This window comes from Canis lupus, chromosome 23, assembly GCF_048164855.1.
Source record: "Canis lupus baileyi chromosome 23, mCanLup2.hap1, whole genome shotgun sequence".
In the NCBI taxonomy this organism is placed as follows: Eukaryota; Metazoa; Chordata; class Mammalia; order Carnivora; family Canidae; genus Canis; species Canis lupus.
The window spans coordinates 3653728-3674891 of NC_132860.1; the positions used below are offsets into that span (position 1 = coordinate 3653728).

Sequence of the window (21164 nt, forward strand, 5' to 3'; positions counted from 1 at the left end):
AGGTTGAGTGGAGAGTGAAGAGGTCCGATTTATTTGCAGTGAAATTTTGAAATTATGAAATGAATATCTAAACTTACTCTATGGGAAGTTTTGAGAGGCTTTCCTGAGAAATGGGCATAGCAGTTTGGGTAGTTTGTGACTGCAGCCCAAGACGACTGTACGGGATCTTCTAGATGGCCTCGAGTCTTGTTTTCCTTAAAAATACCCCAAAACAACAAAAGTGAGACAAAGTAAAATAAAGGGCAACAACTTATAAGGGAATCGCTGAGGATGTTGTTCTACTCCTAAGTAGTCCACAAAGAGGCGGACGGGCCTGGGAAGAAGAGTAACTATCATCATTATTATTAATTATTCACTATATTTATGAGCCCCAGTCTGCGTGCCAGACAAACTGCTGAACACATTAGGACTTTGCCAGGTGATATCTTCATTTCACAGAGGTAGTAGCTGAAGCTTAGAGATTTTAAAGAACAAAACTTGTAAGTAGTACATGAAGAGCTCACATCCAGGGCTGAAAACAAAGATCCTACATTAAACTAATGGAGAAATTCGGCTTTACAGACAGTATTTCATTGTTACAGATAACGATTCTGGCATCTATAGTGACTTCTTGAAAAATGCTGAGTAATATCAGGGAGGGGATTTGGCTCAGGCACTGATTACTTCACAGTTTTCATGGAAGGAAAAGTCCCCACGCCTGCTTAGAGTAAGAGAGTGTGTCTCTTTTTCAAGTGATGGTGAATATTTCTAAAGTCTTACAATAAGGGTTTTTTTTTCTGAGTATCTCCTGATCTTTCTAGGTATTATAAAGCTGAAATCAAAGGCAAAAGCAAACATTAATCTCCCTTGATTAAAACAAAGGGTCTTCCCTAGAAACTGGTTTACTCAGCGAAATTATTTCTTAAAAGTGAACTAAAAAAAAAAAAAAAAAAAAGTGTACTAAAAGCTGGGCTTTCCTCTTTGGCCCAGGAAGCCATTATCTCTGCTTTCACACAGCCACCTGCCCCTCCCCAAAGAACAGAGAAGGGGAAATCAAAAAGGCAGGAGGCGTCAGGAGTTCAATGTTTCAACAAAGTAGAGTCCAAAGATGTTAAACACTTTGGCTGAGGTTTTTAGACTAGTTAGGAAGGTGAGCTTAGAAAGTAGAACTCCAGAGAGTTCCAGCATGTTCTCCATTCTAATGGGAAGTTTGCAGGTCAATGTTATGGCGAAAAGCACCCCTGATAGCTTTCTGTCTCCTGCCTCCTGGGTCAGAAAGCATCTCAAGTATTATTTTGCTGCTTCTCTGAAAAATTAAAGTAGCTAATCCTCCGTCTGGTATGTCTTTTTGAAATGCCCGTTCAGGGTTAAGAAGCAACCAACCAGAGCCACTGTACTGGTGCTTCCTTTCCTGTCCCTCCTCGTCTCCACCTTTATCCTTCTGCTAAAGTTGCCTTCTGTGCCAAAGAGTAAAAGACTTGAAAATAAATGGCCCATAATGCATCATAAAGGAAACTAAGTGTTTTTGGATAATAATGAAGAACTGAGATCTGTATGATTTTTTTATAACTCACTCTGAGCAATAACAGGTGGTCCTTCCATTGGCAGTTGCTTCCTTTTAAAAACAAAGTATGAAAAAAAATAAAATAAAACATAAAAAATAAAAACAAAGTATGTACCCATACATAAGTCCTGTGGGGACCATTTCAAGGTTCTAGGTTCTAGAAATGAGTCGCCTGCCGCCATGCATCAGAGGAGAATCTTAACTGTATGACGCTGGGGCAAAGTTCCTATCATCTTTATCTTCATTCTGAAAATGTACATGTGTTTAAAAATAATGATTAAAGAGAACGCGACTTCTTGAAACAATTTAGTTTTCTTTGGAAACTTAGATTCCAGATGGAATTGCACACTCGGGGAAATTAGTGTCTCACCTTATTCCCAATTTCGACACATTTTTCTTTTCTTTTAAAGAATCTACAGATTCTTGGACTGTAAACAGAGTATAAAATCCTGGAATCCGAAGCTCCTTCAGGCCCATATTCTTCCTAACGCAGCAATCTCCACTGAACTATTCCTGCTACCTCCATCCAGTTTTTGCTTTTAAAAGTCAAAGATCTGCATGGAAACAACTGTTGACGTAGATGGACAAAGATGGATAAATAGAGGACAGAAGCCCCGGGAGGAGGCAGGGATACTTAACGAGTGTTCAGTTCACTCTGAATGCGCCAAGCTGTCACCCCAGAATCCACATCGTGGGCGCCTTGGGGCGTCCTCAGCACTACCTGCGGCCTAAGTGCCATCCCGGTGCAGACTCCATACGAGGGTCCTTATGTCATTAATAAAAGTCTTTGGACTGGGAGCGCGCCTGGGCATCCACGTGCTCCCGGAGAGATGCTTCCCACAGGGGTCAAGACCGAGCGGGAGGACGGCTTGGGGGTCTCTTGGTTTGAGGCTGAGCAGAGAGACCCCGAGAGCCCCCTGCCCCTGCGCTGGGAGGCGGGGGTGGGGGGGTGGGGGGGACCGGAGCCCGGGGTGCCACCGCGCCGCACGCCCACCCCACGCCGGCTCGCGCAGGACCAGGGCGCGGCAGCAGCGGGCTCCCCCGAAAGTTTCGCCCCCCCCCCCCCGGCCGGCTGGAACTCCCCCAAATCCGAGCACCTGGGGCCTGTGCCAACCGACCTGCAGCGGCGCGGGCTCCCGGGGGCTCCTTCCGCAGCCCCGGGCGCACCCCCGGGCGCACCCCGGCGCTCCCCCTGCCCCGCGCCCCGCTCCCAGCGCCCCGTCCCCCTCGCCCCTCTTGCCCGCTCCCCTGCCCCGCGCCCCTCCTGCCCCGCTCCCCGCGCCACAGCCGCGCCCCCCGCCGCCCCGGCGCTCCCCCTGCCCCGCGCCCCGCCCCGCTCCCCGCTCCCCCTGCCCCCCGCTCCCCATTCCCCGCGCCCCCGTCACCCCCTCGCGCCCCCTGCCCCTTGCCCCGCTCCCCCCCTCCCAGCTCCCCGCCCCGCTCCCCCCCTGCCCCGCGCCCCTGCCCCGCGCGTGTCCCCGCCGGCCCGAGCTGGTTCGCCGCAGCGCCCGGAGGCGCGGGAGCAGCGGGGTCCCGGGGAGCAGCCCCCAGGCCGGGGCGGCGCGGACGCCGGGACAGGACTCCCGTGGGTGCGGGGTGGGCGCAGCAGCACTTGCGGAGACGGACGCGCAGACGGACGCACGGACCGAGACAGACGCGGCGGGGCGCCCCGCTCGTCCCCGACTTGGCGGAGTCCCGCGCCCCCGCCGCCCAGGCGGCTGCTCCCCCCCGGCCGGGACACGCGCGGGGGCCGCGCCGCCAACGCCGCCACCGACCTTTCTGCGGCTTGAAGGACTGGATGGAGCCCGAGTGGTGCACCATGGCCCTCCGCGCGTCCCCGTCCCCGTCCCCGTCCCCGTCCCCGCCGCCGCCGCCGCCGCCGCCGCCGCCGCGCTCCGAGCCTCCCGCCGCCGCCGCCGCACCTGCCGCCCGCGCCGCGCGCCCCCGTCGTCATGGCAACGCGGGGCCGCCCGCGCGCCCCCCCTGGCGGCGGCTGGGGGAACCGACCTGGCTGCGGCCGCGGGACTGAGTCGGGTCTGTAGCTCCAGCAGCTGCAGGGGGGGCGGGGAGAGGGGCGCGGGGCAGGGGGAGCGGGGCGCCGCCCGTCGTCCGCAGCGGCAGGTGCCCCGGCAGGTACCTCGGCAGGTGCTCACCACGGGGCGCATCGACCCCCCCCCTTAACATCGTGAAAGAACCCGAGGCCCCGCGCGCAAAGAACTCTCAAGACCATCACAGCCAACACCTGCCTGGGCGGACAAAGCCACCTGGTCCCCGAGAGGTGTCGTGACCCGGGCAGGGCCAAATCGCCAGGCCCAGCCACGAGCTGGAGCCAGTTCTGCCAGCCTGGGGTGCATCCCCTCCCCCCCCCGCCCTCCTCTCCCCGCCGCTGCTCCGACCCCTTAGTTCACCGCGTGCACAGCGGGGCTCTGCCCCCCTGCCCTGGGAGGTGTGGGCGAGCCGCCCCATCAGTACAAGAGTCCCCCCAGGGCGCATGACAGAGGGAAAGCTGCAGGGACCTCAACATCTGCAGGACCCCAGGCCGCTGGAGCCCCTGCCGTGTTGTCCCCCCAACCCCCCACCCCCGCGGCGCACGACCCAAGAGCGGGGAGGGTGGGGGCAGCTGGGGGCAGGAAGCCGGTCCTGCAGCGTGACTGCACAACAGCCGCTCTGCAAGGGAAAGCTTCAGGCTACCACCTGTTCGTGCTTCCATAGGTGGGCTGGGCTCAGCCTGGCGGTGCTGACTGGACCCCTCCTGGGTTTGCAGCACCTGGGCCTGCAGAAGAGAACAGCCGGACTCACCCTCGGGGAGGCATCACAAAGAGTGTGCAGTCTTGGTAATGAAGGATGATGTTTGGGTTTTTTTGTTTTGTTTTGTTGTTGTTGTTGTTTTGTTTTTTCCAGAAGGAAGATGTTGAGCCTTCAGTAAAAGCTCAGGATGCAAGCACTGAAGAAATACTGGGTTATGAAAAATCATCTCGGTGTGACTTCATCTCCCTCTGAAGATCTAGAACGAACCTCGGAGACTATCTCCGCAGAGCCTCACTTTACAGCTCTCTGATGGAAGAGGGCACGGAACCCCAGGGCAATAGGTGAATTCCTGGGGGTGCTTTGTGATGTTTTGTTCATCAACAGTGAAGAGTCTAGTATAGCTCAAGTCACAGGTCATTCTGGTGCAGCCCCACTCCCTGGATCCTACTTCCCACTTCCAGGCATAAGGACATCCTGGTGTCAGCGTAATTCTGCAGGAGGCAAGCATGTGTGCCCTGGAGCTAGGAGTCAGTTAAGGGTTCGAACCTCATTAGAGATTAATTTTTTTTTTAAAGTGATTTCTAACACTGTGGCACCCTAACCTCTGCAGTGCAACTATGATTGAGTTATCTTCTCATAAAAGTTGATTACTTTTAATTAGGAATAGTTTAGGCTGGACTGACAGATTGGCTACTAGGGAATTCAAAGAACATCTTTGCTTGTTTTAAAATCCATCTTTTAAGGAAGGTTGCTAGAGGAACGGCTTTCGCGAGGGGCCTAGGCAATTTCGAGCACCATCTGCTTTACAGGAAAGGCAATGCACAGACAAGGAAAAGCTGTATGTGTGTGTGTGTGTGTGTGTGTGTGTGTTCAAGTGGAGAGGGGTTTGAACAAAGACCTTCCTAAAAAAATAAATCTTCCTATCATCTGGTAAGACGAAATATTTTGAATCGACATTTCCATTGTAGAAAGTTTAGGAAGGAGTATTTAATGGCCTCATCAGGGAAGGCTAAACTGATCTTTTTTTTTTTTTTTTCTTCTATTTTTAGTTTCAAATTTCTTTCTTCAAATTTTAAAGATGGGAAAATACTTTATATAGTGTTCAGTGAGGGAACATGATTATCATATATAATGATCTTAACTATATTTTGCAGAAGAGAAAAAATAAAAGACTAGTAAGAAGCATACCAAAATGTCCAAAATAACTAATTTCGCAAGTAAGGATTAAGGCTGATCTTTTTTTTTTTTTTAGCCCTCCATATTTTTTGACATGTTCTGCTTTCTACAAATGATATATACCGATTTTATATTGATCATGTACATATATTTTTAAACTCCTTCACTAAAAAAATAAAAAATAAAAATAAACTCCTTCACTATCATTCTGCAGATCTATTTTTTTCTTTTCCAGTCTTGGGCCCTAGCTTTTCTGTCCTGCTTCTTTGCTCAGGTCTCTGCCGCATTCGCTCTCCCACAGCTCACCACCTGTCTCCTGTCCTCCTTGGTGATTAATTTATCAGGCCCCACGCTAACTTTTGCCTCCCAGAGGGGTATGAAATTTTGTTTTAACATCACTGGGAGGCTTTTGAATTCCTTTGAACTCCGGAATATGAGCACACAGCCCAGCCGGTCATGAGCTTCCCGGTTTTGGGCTCTATCCCCAGAACTGCGAGAGTTCTGTCCTTCCCTCGTTGGGTCTTGAATAAATGACTCTGTTGAAACTGGGATTGCCAACTCTGCTCCTCATTGCCTAAATGAGAACTGAAAAAGAAATTCTCTTTATAGTCAGCCCCTGTCTAGAACCCAGTTATTTAGGGGATTAGGGGCAAAATGAACCGCCAAGGCACATTGGTAGTGGGTTTATCTGAAAAGGGTGAGGAAGAGAGAAGGGGAGAGAGAGCTGCCCTGGAGGCATTATTATAGGGAGACCCCTATCTCCTTGAAAGCCAACTGAGTGTTGACTCTCTGAGTGTTGACAGAGACCCGTATAGTTCCTGTCACACAGGCTGAGCGATGACTTACTAATGAATAAGTAAAGAAAGTAATTAATTTAAAATTTTAAAATGACTTCTAGAAAAATGCTGCTTTAGTGACCTGAGCAGTTGTCTTCCTTATGCAAAACCAAGGGAAATTATCTTAAAATCATTTACATATTTTAGATCTACTTATATTTTATATATGAACTACTTTCTTGGTTCTAGTCGCCATCCATACTTTATTAAAGGCCCAGGCAAGCTCTTCAAAAAAACAAGCTCTGTGATCAATGGAAGGGCGGAGTACAATTTAACAACTGCTTCCCCAACGCCTTGGGTTCCTGGCCACATGCGACAGTATAACAACAGGTTAGCCCAGCTGGCAGCCAGGCTAGATGCTCAGAGAAGCATCCAGAAGCGGCGTTCTGAATCGATGTAAGTGACTAAAAGAGAGCATTGGAGGAAAATCAGCAGCTTCTACCTGATCTGAATCTAGCCTGAGGTGCTCTTATCACACAGTATTTTGAAGAGACAGGGACATAAAACGATTTGTTTAAGAAGACAGCATTAAGAGAAGGCAGATGTATGGAACAAAGTAAGTGATGATGGAATAACCATTTTATATTCTACGTCTCGGCTGAAAAGCTTACCATTATTTCAAGTGGCCTCTAGGTTGGAGGCCATGTCCCTTGCTCTCCCATTCAGGGCGCAGCCTGAACTTGGGTGCAGTCTGAAATTAAACACTGAAGTAATGAAGAGACAGCTTGCCAAAATAAAAGTTAAAGGATGCAGAGATTATTGAATTGATTATTTACTGTGACACCACTGAATTTACCTAAAAAATAAATATTGGCGACTTGGAAACATTTATGTATCAGTAATGTGTCAGTTGTAGTCCTTGCATTCATAAAAGTAAATCTAATTAATTTATGGTAGCCTCACAGAGTAGATGATCACATGATGTTACCTTCAAGAATATTCAGTAAATCATACTTAATATCAAGTAAAGTTCTTCTTCCTCCCTTCCAATAAATTCTACAAATAATAGGAGAAAGATACATATTTTTTTCAGTACATTTAACAAATATATACTGGAATCTATGTGACAAATCCAGCCGGGATATGTATTTTTAGTCTTTGCAAGCTTTATACCAGAAGAACGGTGCATCTTTGTAATTTCTTTAAGAATAGATAGCAAATGGTTATAAAAGCCCTAAATGTTTCAAATTCTAAGTCTTCCATGTTTGTGGTATTTTATTATTTTGAGGAATATATAACTAACATAGTCTGTTTGATTAAACATGATTCTGCCAAAAGAAAGATGAATTAGAAAAGACCCTGAGATAAAAAAGAGTAAGATATAATCATCTGAAATCTTTATTTACCTAATAAAGACGGACACTAAACGGACACTAATACACTCTCCAGAGATACTTAATATAAGAACTATAAAAAGTTATTGAAAAGCAAACACCACAAATTAAACAGGTAGTTGGAAGTGGGGTAGTTGGGAGTGGGGGAAAGAAGGATGGTACAGAAGTCTGGGGAGAGGGGACAATTAGAAAGGAAAATGGAAGGTGAAAATAGTCTTAAGACCTTTTATTAGGGAGGCTATCAAACAAGAGGCAAATAAAAGCATGTAGGTTAATAGACAAAATAATCTGGTTTAACTCATTTGATTATGAGAATAAGGAACATAAAAAGTGATATTTCATGACCAGGGAAAGAACGATGAATTGTCCAGGGAGAAGACAAATGAAATATGTTGCACCTTGATCACACCAGGAAAAATAAGGAAAGGAGAATGTGGACTCAACGATGAACATAAATTATAGGTTCAATGCAAAATGGGATGAATAAAATCAAGTATAACGGCCAATATTCCAAATATAAGCACGCCTTTTTCCCCACTAAAAGACAGTGGCTTAAACTGGATTAAAATCAAGATATGTACTGTATGAGGAATAAATATTTGATGCAAAGTAATAAAGGGTGGTCAAAGTGATTCCAGGTAAATGCAAATAAAAAAGTAAGCAAGGGTAGAAGATAGAATTTCACATTAGAAGGACTAAAATTTTAAAGAGGCACATTACCTAAAGTGAAAGGTATAATTTGTAAGTAAGATGTAAGTCGTATATTTAATGTGCCAAACTATATAGCCTTTAACACAAAAGCAGAAACAATTAGATGATTGACTCAACAAAAATTGCAATTGTTAATGGATGACGATACATACTTCTCAAAAAATCTGAACCGTTATAATGGACCGAATAACAAGCAAAGTTCTAGATTGACCTATTACATTCAATGAACTTCATTTAACAGAAGCTTTTAAGATCATACTTTATCTTTGCATTTTGCAGATATTCAGAAAAACCGACTGTGTGCTTTGCTAGGTCCCTTTTGTGTCAAGTTCACTAAACTACAACTGTGTTCTCCAGAATGGCCTTCCCGATACGGTTCCAGGTTAAACCTGATCAAAACGACATTTGTGCAAGACGAGCAAACTTGGAGGAAAGCAGCTGTAGCCGTGGCGCTCTGGAGGTCACCGTGCTTGGAAGCGATGAGAGAACGACACAGGTGCAGACAGGGTTCCTCCCCGTACCACGTCCAGCTCTGTTTTTGTCTCTGGAGATGCCACGCTGCCAGCAGGTGCAGAGGCAATAGTCTTTCCGTGGGGGCTCCACCAGTGCTCCGTCGTGGTCCCACTCCAGGTTCCCTGACAAACTGACTTGTTTGCTTCAGAAGAGCTGGTTAGTGGCTTTCCTCTGATTCCCCAACATCCTTTTTTGGACTGTTCTCCAAAAATGCCTATAATTGGGTAAGTTCTCATTCCTATCACAAATCCCTATTCCATAGTAAAGTATATCTCACTCTGCTTTGCCAATTGAACCCTGATTGATACAAAGAGCAAAAAGAAGGAAAAGGAAAGCAAGACAGAAAAAAAAAATAATGCAGAGTATTTGCAGACGACATCGTAAGATTCTAATCTTAAAAAAAAAAACATAAATAATTTAAAACGAAAAAATATTTTCTCTGATAGGGAAGTGTAAGTTAAAATAGCAAGGTATATTTTTAAGCTCTTCACATTAGCAAAAATGGAAAGAAGCCATGAGATCTATTTTTATAGGGGATGTTGGGAAAAGCATTCTTTCATAGATTGCTTTGCAACTGTGAAGTGTGAGAGCCTATTTTAACCAATAACCCATCTCGTAGAAGTCTCTCCCATTCAAACAAAGCCCATATGTCAGGGTGCTTATTGCATCATTGGTCTTGGTGACCCCAGACCAAAACTCATACCAACAGAACACCGGAGCAAAACTCATACCTGGCAATATGGCAGATTATGACTTATAATCATAAAATTTTTTAAATTTAAAATTTTTATCCCCCCCTCTAGGGGATCTATTCAATTAGTTAGACAGGGAGAAAATGTATAGAAAGGTACATTCTGGGCTGAGAATGTGGGTAGGTAGGTTAATACAACAGGACAGAAAAAAAGAGCGAGAGAAGGAAGCCAAAAAAGAGGGAAAAAAGTAAAATAACTATACTTTCAAAAGTATGGGAATAACCACATGTACGTATTTATGTAGAGTTATGTACATGTACGGGTGAAACAAAATCACACATTAAAGACATTCTCATAATCTGGCTCATACCTAATTTATCCATCAGATTTCTCTGGACTTCCCAGCACAAACCCTGTTTGGGTCGAAATCTCTCCCTTGATCCGCCTCACAAAAACAGCCCAAAATACTTCTCTTTGTTTCCTCTTTGGGGAATGCTCTCCATCTGTTGCTCATCATCCAGGTTCTCCCAGGCCCGGTTGGGGAGCCACCTCTTCCTTGAGTATCACACCAGCCCACATGGAGTCTCTTCTGAACTTGTTCATCCTTACTAAATAATTTAGCACTTAATTATATAGAATCACGAATTGTTCCGATTCTTTTGTGCCAGTTAGTCATGTCCCTAACGATTAATCCTGTGCTCCGCTTTCTATTTCTCTTAACAGATGCATCACCAAATTGTACCTTTAGTGTAACGGCTGTTCTGTTTAGCATGATGCTTGGTATTTGGTTTCCAAACACGGAGACAGTTCCGAAAGCGTGCAGCCTTGACCTCAGAAGATCTCAGTTGAAATGTGTGCTCTGTTACTTCCTAAGGGATGTGCCCAAGGATATTTTGTTTTTCTTAGCCCTTAGTTCCCGTATCTATAAAATAAGTTTCTTTAAAACAGCCTAGCGACACCTGGGGGGCTCAGTGGTTGAGCATCTGCCTTTGGCCCAGGACGTGATCCTGGGTCCTGGGATCGAGTCCCGCATCAGGCTCAAATCAGCCTGCTTCTCCCTCTGCCTGTGTCTCTGTCTCTCTCACTGTGTCTCTCATGAATAAATAAATAAAATCTTTATATATATATAAACAGCCTGGATTATGGAAAGAATTTGGATTTTAGAGCCAGCTAATCTGGCTTTGAGTCCAGACACAGTGATGGTTTTATCTCATATAGCACTTGGCAATTATTTACTTGTGTCTCTGCATGCATGTGATTTTGGCCTGACAATAGCTATGACACTTGTGCTAACCAGTGTTAGCACATTATTAATGATTATGTTGGATAGAATCAGAGAAAATAAGGACTGTCTCTGACAAACCAGAACCTACGGTGACCCCACTTAGAATAAATATTTGAACCATAGGTCCCTCGTTTGTTGGTAGCAGGAGAGAATTTTATTTTCTATTCACCCTTTCTGTTCTCACCCCTGCCCCTGGTGGGGATGATAGGCCTTTAGTAAAACAAAATAAAGAGACAAAATATTGGTGTTAACTCATCAGCCACTTGATGAAGGAGAATCAATATTAATAGGGCTAAGTTTGCTTCTTTTGTCCCCTCTCAAACTTCTGAAGCTTATAAATCAGATATTTTGGGTTTGTAAATAAAGGACAAATCTGGACAAATCTAAATAAAGGCCTTGGGGTCCTTTTATTACCTAGTACTTCTTTAAGGATTTGAAAGCACTGCAAATATTCTAAATTGAGATATTTATACATACATATGTATATATATATATATATATATTTGGATTTGTAACTTCTCTGGAGAACCTGGGGACATCTATTAAAACTGAAACTTTGTTATCACTTGTCAAAGGTCAAGTGGAACTGAAAAGTCAGTGCCTCAACTCTAATTCTCTAACTTATCACACTTTTCCTAAAGTTGAGGTTTAGTTCCATTTACCATTTCTTTTGGGATATTGTGGACTGCCTGACTTACTCATCCACTTGTCCTTCTGAGACCCTAAAAGATTCTTAGACATTCTGAGCTTCAATGTGAACCTTATTCCAGCAATATGCAACAGAGTCTTTCAGAGTGGTACCAGGAGCAAGAGGAAGTGCAGAGAGCTAGAAAAACTCAGATTTTGGAAGGGAAGAGGATGAGGGCTAGAAAGAATGGATTCTGGCCATTTTTATGGACTGATGGATAATGAGATTGGAAATAATATAAAGATTTTTTTTGTTATATACAGAGATTTTTACAGACTGATAACAAGATGGACAGCTCACCATCTGAATACCACAGGTAGGGGTGATCATGTACAGCTGGCTTCTTTTCCTTTCTTTTCTTTCTTTTCTTTTCTTTTTATTTCAAATAATATACTTACAGACCTTCTTAGAATTTATAAAAAGGACAAAAGGATTACATATAAAATAAAAAGAAGTAAGTATTATTTAACTTGTAAAACCATTGGGATTAAAACCAGTAATAAGTGGATGTGACTTATAAATAGCTATACAGTGTTGAATAGCTTGATGATGGTAATGATGATGGGTCTATATTTATCAAGCTTAACTTTTGGTTTGGGAAGTTATTAGAGTACCCAGATAAAGTGTTTAATTTTTGCTTATTATATTTACTGAACACCTCTTATTAAAAGTGGAGAAAAACCCTATTAAGTCATTACTAATATGACTTGAATCTGTTCATCACTTATTTAACTCACTTCTTATGTTCTCTGCTTCCTGAATCCTGGAGCCCTAAGGAAAGGAAGAACCAAAATCTCTGAGCACCAGGTGGGATTGCAGCAAGGGACACTGCAAGGTGGAGACACCAATATACAAAAGTAGACAAAACAGAAACAAAGAGGGGAGGACTGCCAACTTGCCTTTGTCATTTATGATACCCAGGGGTCACCTCATTTAATTGCATGGTATTCCTGAAAATCCATTTTTGGCAACAGGAATTTTGCATGCTGCCTCACTTATAATAACAGCAGTAACACGTAGAACAACAACAACTGACATTTAATGGGACCTTAGTAGGCTAAGCATGTACTGACCTTTGAGGTCAGTACTATTATCTCAAATTTATAAATGAGGACATTGACAAACAGAAGAATAAGTAATATATTCAGAACCCTGCAGCTAGGGAAATGCATCACCAAAATTTGAAAAAAAAAAAAAAAAAAGTAATCTGACTGTAAAGCTCATGTGGTTGACTGCCATGCTGTATTAGCACAATAATCATGTCCTAAGCCATCTTGTAAGAGGGGACAAATGACCAATAGGGAGCTACTTCCACTTCAAGGCATTGCTCAGATGCTACCCTGGTGATAAAGCCTTATGGAATTTGCTGCATTGAAATTAAACTTTCGACTGTGGACCTGCAAATTGTATTTCTATCTCTTTATGGACAGCTGTTGCTTTTTATTATTAACAATTATATATCCTCCTCTTGTTGATTTTTTTATGTTCAGAAGAGATCCCCTGCCGTCACGTTCTCTTTCTCTAAATCTCTTTCTTTCTTATATACTTATTTACTTTTTATTATATTATGAAATAATTTATACTATTTTATTTTATGTAAAAATATGCAGCTTTTTATTATGACGTGATAGACAGTTAATATTTACATAGCATTTTGCAAATGATTTTACAACTTAATAATTCCTTCAGTAGTTACACAAAACCTAAGTAGTTGTGAAATATGTATTATCACCTTCCTTTTCTTCATTAAAAATATGATCACTTGCCAAAGTCACACTGCTATTAGATGCCCCAGTCTGACTTGGTCCTTCTAATTCTGAATCTAATGTTCTTTTCAGTTTTCTTTATGAACATTCTCACCTAGCTCCGTGTCTGTTGCAGAAGAGATCCACTACAGTGCTGTGATGAATGAATGAATGAATGAATGAATGAATGAACACGTCCTAATAAAAGAAGGTCATTCCACTGCACAATTTTTTTTTATAGATCTGCTAGTTTTATCTTTTTATTTGTAGAATAAAAAGGGTAGATGCTAAGATTGGGCTTTTCTAGGATGTTATTTAGGAATAAAATGGTAAGTAGGAGCGGCAATTTCTCGTTTGTAACAATGAAGATTAAATTACATTCCCCATCAATAATTTGGAGTTAATTTAAGACAGAATTTGCTAAGAAAATGGAAATATATTACACTCCTTTGACACTTAACCAGCTACCATGTCCAGAAGACTAAGAGCTGTGTTAAGAGGGGAGCTTTTAACAAATTAAGGGGACCATCTAGACCTTTATCCCAGAAGAATCATGTGAATCTCCCTGCAGTTACTCATCTGGCTTTAAGACAAGAGGCTATCAGTCTTTAGTGTGGGAGGCGGTTATGCTCTGCTTTACCCTATGCTCTGCTTTACCTACCCTGCTTTACACACACGCACACGCACATAGTAGTCATGGACTTGGCTAATGACTATCTTCAGAACACACAGGACACGAGCCCCAGGGTCTCCGGTTCATGTCACCATGCACATCAGAGAAGTCAATCCAGGGCTATGTAAACTGCTCTCGATGCCACTCTTTAAAGACACATCACTGTGCAGTGCGTTTCATCAGCAGTGTTGCTGCGAACCTACCACTGAATCAGGCAACCGTTCTGGCACCGAAGGCAGTGGTCACACCAGAAAAAACAAAGCAACGTTTATCCTCTCATGGCAGTGAAATAGCAAAAGATGGTATCTCAGGTAGGTCCTGTGAAGAAAAATAAGAGCCCTGAGGTGGGAGAGAGGTCTGCAATTTTGGGCACGATGGCCAGGGAAGGGCCACTCAGCATCCCACTGCGCAAGTGACCGCACCAAGGCCTGACAGAGGTGAGGTGGAAAGTCATGCTCACGTCGGGGCACCAGTGTTCCAGGGGGAAGCCAGGACTGCGCCGCGGCCTAGAGGTGAGAGGAGCCACAAGGAGGCCTCGTGCCCCATGGGATCATCAGTAGGGGCTGGAATCAGGGGGGGTCACTGGGAGTGGTGGTACCTTTGGAGCAAGGTCTGTAAAGATAAAGGCTGGGGAGGTATTCGAGGAGAGGAGCGGTGCTGTCTGCCGCGGCCTGGAAAGTCACCACAGCCGCTCTGTCGGGAAGAGGATGTGGGTGGAGGGGGTGAGTAAGGACTTTTTAGTAGACATGAGCTAAAAGGTCTTTCAATTTTCCATTGGGAGGGGTGGGGAGGGGATGATGGTCCTTTAGACCAAAGTGAAGGCAGTAAGCAGCAGGTGGGGTACATACGCATTTTGAAGACAGAGTCCCCAGGATGCACCCCCAAGTCTCCATAAGGAGAGCAAGAACCACCAAGGAGACTGGAGGTGACTGGAACGACAGAATTGCTACCACAGCTCTTGATGCAAACCAACAAATGCAACACAAAATCCACCTTGTTAGCCAGATTTTAGGCACATTCTACAGGGTTCTTGACTCTACCAGAACTGTTCTCTCCAGACCGTAATCACCTGGCATAACTGAAGTCTCTGTGCCCTTTTGACCAACACCTTTCTGTTTTCCCCTCCCCCAGCCCCGGGTCACCACCATTTGACTTGCCACAAAAGAAAAAAATGAATAAGAGGGGGGCAAGGTGATCCTTTTGGAGGTGGTAGGTATGTTTACAGCATTGATTGTGGCGAGGGTTTCACAGGCATAAACTTCCCTCCAGATCCATCAAGGTGTGTACACCGTGCGCTGCGTTGCATGCCGATCACGCCTCAGTAATGTGGCTTGAAATGGCACAGGTAAGATGTGACAAAATCTGCCTCTCGCTCCCAAGAGAAAACCAACCGGCGAATACTCTGACTTGACACTAAGGGAACATGTGAAAACGGGTACAATGTACAGAGGATTGTTTCCATGGGACTTTAGAAAGGAGGCAAGAGGGCCTCCCTGATAGGTCCTCTGGCTTGTGGTCACCTGGGCCTGGAGCCAGTAGGCCTTGGCAGTCTAGGCCTTGCTAACGAGGACACTGCTAGCCCCAGGATGTCCATTTCTTTATTAGGAACGGGAACTCCTTATGAAATTTGCATGTACTAGGATAGAAAGGACACAACATTTAATGTGATAGGTGAATCTAAATGTACCAAATTCTCTCTTGTGATGAAAATAAGTACTTGGAATTGTGGATTTTTTTTTTTTTTTAATGCACCTAGGGTTGCCTGGTAAATTGCCCTTCTCATCTTTAGTCATTTATTTATCTACACATAGGATTTTGGAGACTAATCATGTCAAAATACTGTCTCTCACACACAAGTCTGAAGACAAGTTGATGATATTCCTTTCCTAACAATACTTCGAATTCAGATTTGCACAGTTGGAAATTTTGTGTGTCCCTAATTTGGGGGGATTGTACCCATGTCTGTGAATAGTCAAGAGCTCTGTCTTTTTAGGAGACAGATCTGGTTCAAGTCCTGGTTCAAGCCCCTATGAGGGAAGAAGTAGCTAGATCACAGACAGATTACTTCTCACGTCTGATCCGCATTCACATAATCTGTACTTGATAGTAACCCTGGCCTCATAGCTGCTGAGAGGAGTCAACCAACACAGAGTTTAACACACTCCTCAGCACATAGAATAGCTTGATAAATACCTGTTCCTGCTAGTATTCTAATTGTCATTTAATGTCATCCAAAAGCCTGTTTTTGGTCATGGGATTCTTCACCGACTCATCATTTATCCTTGCAAATTTCCATGCCACTTTCTTTTGGGGTAGGCAAAAATTTCTCATAATTTCCTGTGTATATTACTTAATACAAGAAAGCTACTTGGAGGCAAAATAGTGAATGATGTTAAGTACTAAAGAAAGAAGAGCAAACTTTACACCAAAGAAAAGCCGGTCTACTGGTTGCTGAGAGATATCCCAAGGTGGTTTTCACTTCTAGATTGATTTTTAGTTATAGTCTTAGAAATATGACTTTGACAGAAGGAAACAAAACATTTTTCAAAGATGGAGTCATGGCAACCAGGTTTGCAGGATAATAATAATACCTATACAGCGCTGGGAAAATTGGATAACCACATGTAGAATAGGGAAATCAGGCTTCTTTCTTACACAACTCACAAAAATTCACTCAAAATGGATTAAAGATATAAATGGAAGACCCACACGCATAAAAGTACCAGGAGAAAATATAGGAACGATGTTCTTTGACTTTGGTATTAAAAACAATTTTTTAGATATCACAAAAAGTGCAAAATAGCACAACAATAGCAAAAATAAAGAAGTAGGACTAAACTAAACTAAAAAGCTTCTGCACAGCCAAGATACATTTGGGAAAAAAAAAAAAGGAAACCTACAGAATGGAAAAAGATAATTGCAAACCATCTATAAAAAGTTAATATTAAACATATACAAGGAACTACAACTTAATAGCAAAAAAGTCAATTTTATTAAAAACTGGATAAAGGCCTTGAATAGACATTTTCTAAAGAAGACATACAAATGTCTGAGTAGGTGAAAAGACGCTCAACATCACTAATCATTAGGGAAATGCAAGTTGAAGCCACAATGAGATATCCACCTCACACCTGTTAGAATGGCTATTATCAAAATACAAGAAATAATGCATGTTGGCAAGGCTGTGGAAGAAAAGGAATCCTTATGAGCTATTGATAGGATTGGAAATGGGCAGGGCCACTATGAAAATAGTATACAGATTCCTCAAAAAAATTAAAAATCAAAGTACCACATGATCCACCAATTCCACTCACCTCTGAGTGTGTATCAAAGGAAATGAGAAAAAGCGGGTGGGGAATGAAAGCAGGAGATCAAAGAGAGATCTGCGCCCTGCTTGTTCACTGAAGCATTCTTCACAACAGCCAAGACATGGACAACCTAAGCTGTTGGTCGATGGATATACATACATATACAACTATGGAATATTATCTAAGAAAAAAGAAAAAAAGGGGAAAGAAAAGAAAACTCTGTCCCTTGTGACAATGGGAGAGCATTATGCTAAGTGAAACGAATCGGAGAAAGAAAGGCTAATATGGTATATTCTCATTTACACGTGGAACCTAAAAATGCTGAACTCCTACAAACCAACTAGGATGAGGATTACCAGGGCATGGGGATAGAGGAATGGGGAGATGTTGGTCCAAGTGTGCAAACTTTCAGAAATAAGATGAATAAATTCTAGAGACCTAATGTATAGCATGGTGGCAATAATTAGCAATACTGTATTATACTCTTGGCAGTTAAGAGAGTAGATCTTAAAAATTATCACCACACACAGAAAAAATAATTATGTGAAAGGCTGGAGATGTTAACTAACCTGATGGTGGTAGTCATTTCACAATGTACACATGTATTACGTGATCACGTTGTAAACCTTAAACTTACATAGATGACGCGTCACTATCTCAATAAGCCCGGAATAAAATGAAAACCTGTAAAATACTAATAAAAGTATTCTTATATCATGGAAAATAGTACTCCTTTGTGTACTGGCAGTCATGGCATATATTCAGCACGTACATTTCCCAAAATACACACATTGGGAGTTGGACAGTAAGGCAAAGATTTCTGTCAAGCCTAGAGTCAAGACAAGGTAAGTTAGTTATACAGTTTGAAAAGTTCATAGCACTAGGCCGTGACAGCTCAAGGTACCCATCGCCACATGGTGTTGAGGCAGGGGGGTATCTGGAGCCAGAGGAAATTCTTCCATTGAGAGGTCCCTAACAAGTATTGCCAATATTTGCTTCTCTTTTTTCATGTATTCTTGTTTGGACAGTCTACCTTCTGGGAGATCTATTCTCTAACCATGACAATTTAATTAACTTTATTAGTCAGTAGCCAATAAGTTGTTAAAGCAATAGCCTCATTCTTTCTCTTTATGATTGGATCTCAAAAAGGAGTCGATTGGTAAGTATTTATCTGCTTTTATCTATTATGTGTTGGTTTATCGTTAACTTTTAACTTTTTAAGGTTTTTTTTTGGACAGTGTGCTGTTTTATGTAGATATAGACAGGTCTTCCTTAACTTATGATGAGTTATGTCCCAATAAACTCTTCATAATTTGAACACATCGTTAGTCAGCCATGCATGTAGTACACCTAACCTACCAAACCGCATAGCTTAGCCTACCCTATTTTAAATGTGCTCAGAACACTTACAGTTGGACAAAGTCATCTAACACGATGCCTATTTTATAATAAAGTTTTGGTGGTCTCATGTAATTTACTGAATATTCTACTGAAAGTGAAGAACAGGATGGCTGAAGAACAGCTTGGGTCCAGGATGACTCTAAGTATATCGGTCATTTGCCCCCGTGACTGTGCGGCTGGCTGACTGGGATCTGTGGCTGCCACTGCCCAGAGTCAGGAGAGTATGATACACATATCACTAGCCCAGAAACAATCAAAATTCAAAGTAAGGTTTCCCTGAATGTTTTCACTTTTGCACAATTGTGAAAAGAAAAACTGTAAAGCATCATAAATCAGGGAATGACTATACATATAAATCATATATAATACAGGTTCTACATAACCTACATTAAATGTTTTCCACTAAGAGTTATAAGCAATCATTTCAAATGGTTTGGCAGAGGCCTTTAGCTGATTAGTCTTTTTTCTTTAAAGATTTTATTTATTTATTTATTTATTTATTTATTTATTTATTTATTTATTTATTTATTCATGAGAGACACAGAGTGAGGCAGAGACACAGGCAGAGGGAGAAGCAGGGTCCCTGTGGGGACCCCGACATGGGACTCGATCCCAGGATCCTGGGGTCATGACCTGAACCAAAAGCAGATGCTCAATCACTGACCCACTCAGGTGTCCCTGATTAATTTATTAATACTAACAAAGCTACTATTATAATGTGAATACATTTTTTCCCAATGACCGATTTATTTATTTTATTTATTTATTTATTTATTTATTTATTTATTTATTTATTTATTCATGAGAGACACAGAAGGAGAGAGAGGCAGAGACACAGGCAGAGGGAGAAGCAGGCTCCACGCAGGGATCCCAATGTGGTACTCAATCCTGGGTCTCCAGGATCATGCCCTGAGATGAAGGCGGCACTTATCTGCTGAGCCACTAGGGCTCCCCATGATTTATTTATTTAAGTGAGAGAGAGGGATCCCTGGGTGGCGCAATGGTTTGGCGCCTGCCTTTGGCCCAGGGCGCGATCCGGGAGACCCTGGATCGAATCCCACGTCGGGCTCCTGGTGCATGGAGCCTGCTTCTCCCTCTTCCTGTGTCTCTGCCTCTCTCTCTCTCTCTCTGTGTGTGACTATCATAAATAAATAAAAATTAAAAAAAATAAATGAGAGAGAGAGAGAGAGAGAGAGAAAGAGAGAGATAGGGGAGGAGCAGAGGGAGAGAATCTTTAAGCATGTACCCCACTGGGTGTGCAGCCTGATGTGGGGCTTGATCTTATGACCCATGAGATCTTGATGTGAGCTGAAACCAAAAGTCCAACACTTAATCCACAGGGCCACTCAGGTGCCCCATGTAAACGCATTTCTTAAGAACAAGTGGAACAAAGGTTTTTATATGTAACATCTTCCCTAAGACATTTATAAGTAAATGCAACTTCACTAGAAGCTTGGGATAAAACTAAATAAATTACAGATGTGAATGTGCTTTGCAAACTGCATGATATGCTAAAGTGTCACACTGATAATTAATAACATGAATGTGATATGCGAATTAGTGTTAAATTTTCACTCCCCATCAAGACTCTGGAGTTGCTATTTCATTGTACAGAAGAGCAAAGTTGGCTGGAGCACCTAAAATTCCGCCCTCATAACTCACCTTTATTATGTTTGCCTTTGGCAGCCCACACACTCTTCTCAAGCCCACAATGAGATGAGCACAGTTTTTGCAAGCCTGTGAGAAGGAACAAAAGAACAAGAAAATTTTTGCTTAGAAACTCAGTAGACCAGAAAGAGAATAGAAAATTATCATGAAAAAAAGAGCTTTTCATGTTGACTATAGCTGCTGTAAAACTACTATGTGGTACAGGTCAAACTAGGTATAAAGAGGCGTGTAGGAAGACACAACTTTTCAGTAAATTGTATTAGAAACTAAGCAGGTGGGCAGGTCTGGGTACTGTTATGCAAGCAGAGTCAGCTGTCAAACTTTGGAAAAGTTTAGAATGGCTAGATTTTCCGATTAGGTTTCCCTGGGTGAGTAACACTCTTCGAATATCCTGCCCACCCAAACTCAAAAGCTACATCTTTCTCTTTGTTCACTCCCTGCTCTTCTGTGTAGCCACCGAAGTCACCAGAATTCCCTGAACATGACCTCTGTTTCTTTGCTTGAGAAATTTAATGATCACCAGATAAACATGTAATAGAGTCTATTTTATAATAGTAGAGATTGTTTTATAATAGTAAAGTATATTTTATACTATGTTGTACAAAATGCCTTTAAATATCAGTTTATGGGTCATAAGCAAAAGAGACTTGAGGATTATTTAATATAACCCTACTTATATCACAGATGAGCTGAGACCCGGTGTGTAGTATTATGGGCTTGTTAGGAGATACGCAGTTGGGAGTCACAGAGCTGAGACCTAAGCCCAGGCTCAGCTAGCACTTATATGGAAGGCTGTTTAGGTTTTCCAGTTGTGCTATAAACACAATAAATGTGCTATTAATA

General features: G+C 42.8%; 1 protein-coding gene and 1 long non-coding RNA gene across 7 annotated transcripts in view; one reads left to right on the plus strand and one right to left on the minus strand.

Moving 5' to 3' along the window:
• Nucleotides 1-21164, minus strand: part of ANO3 (anoctamin 3) — a 372668-nt gene that overhangs the window by 238038 nt on the left and 113466 nt on the right. For 5 of the 6 annotated variants that reach the window (XM_072793741.1, XM_072793740.1, XM_072793739.1 and 2 more), the window contains one exon: nt 20316-20390. In XM_072793741.1, coding sequence (XP_072649842.1) covers nt 20316-20390 — 75 coding nt within the window. Of the gene's footprint in view, nt 1-3318; nt 3412-20315; nt 20391-21164 lie in introns of those variants that run through there. The other variant, XM_072793742.1, reaches the window with a different exon arrangement.
• On the plus strand, nt 4243-7112 carry LOC140615372 (uncharacterized). The gene is made up of 3 exons (XR_012016044.1): nt 4243-4377; nt 4445-4632; nt 6493-7112. It is a non-coding gene; the product is annotated as an uncharacterized lncRNA (long non-coding RNA).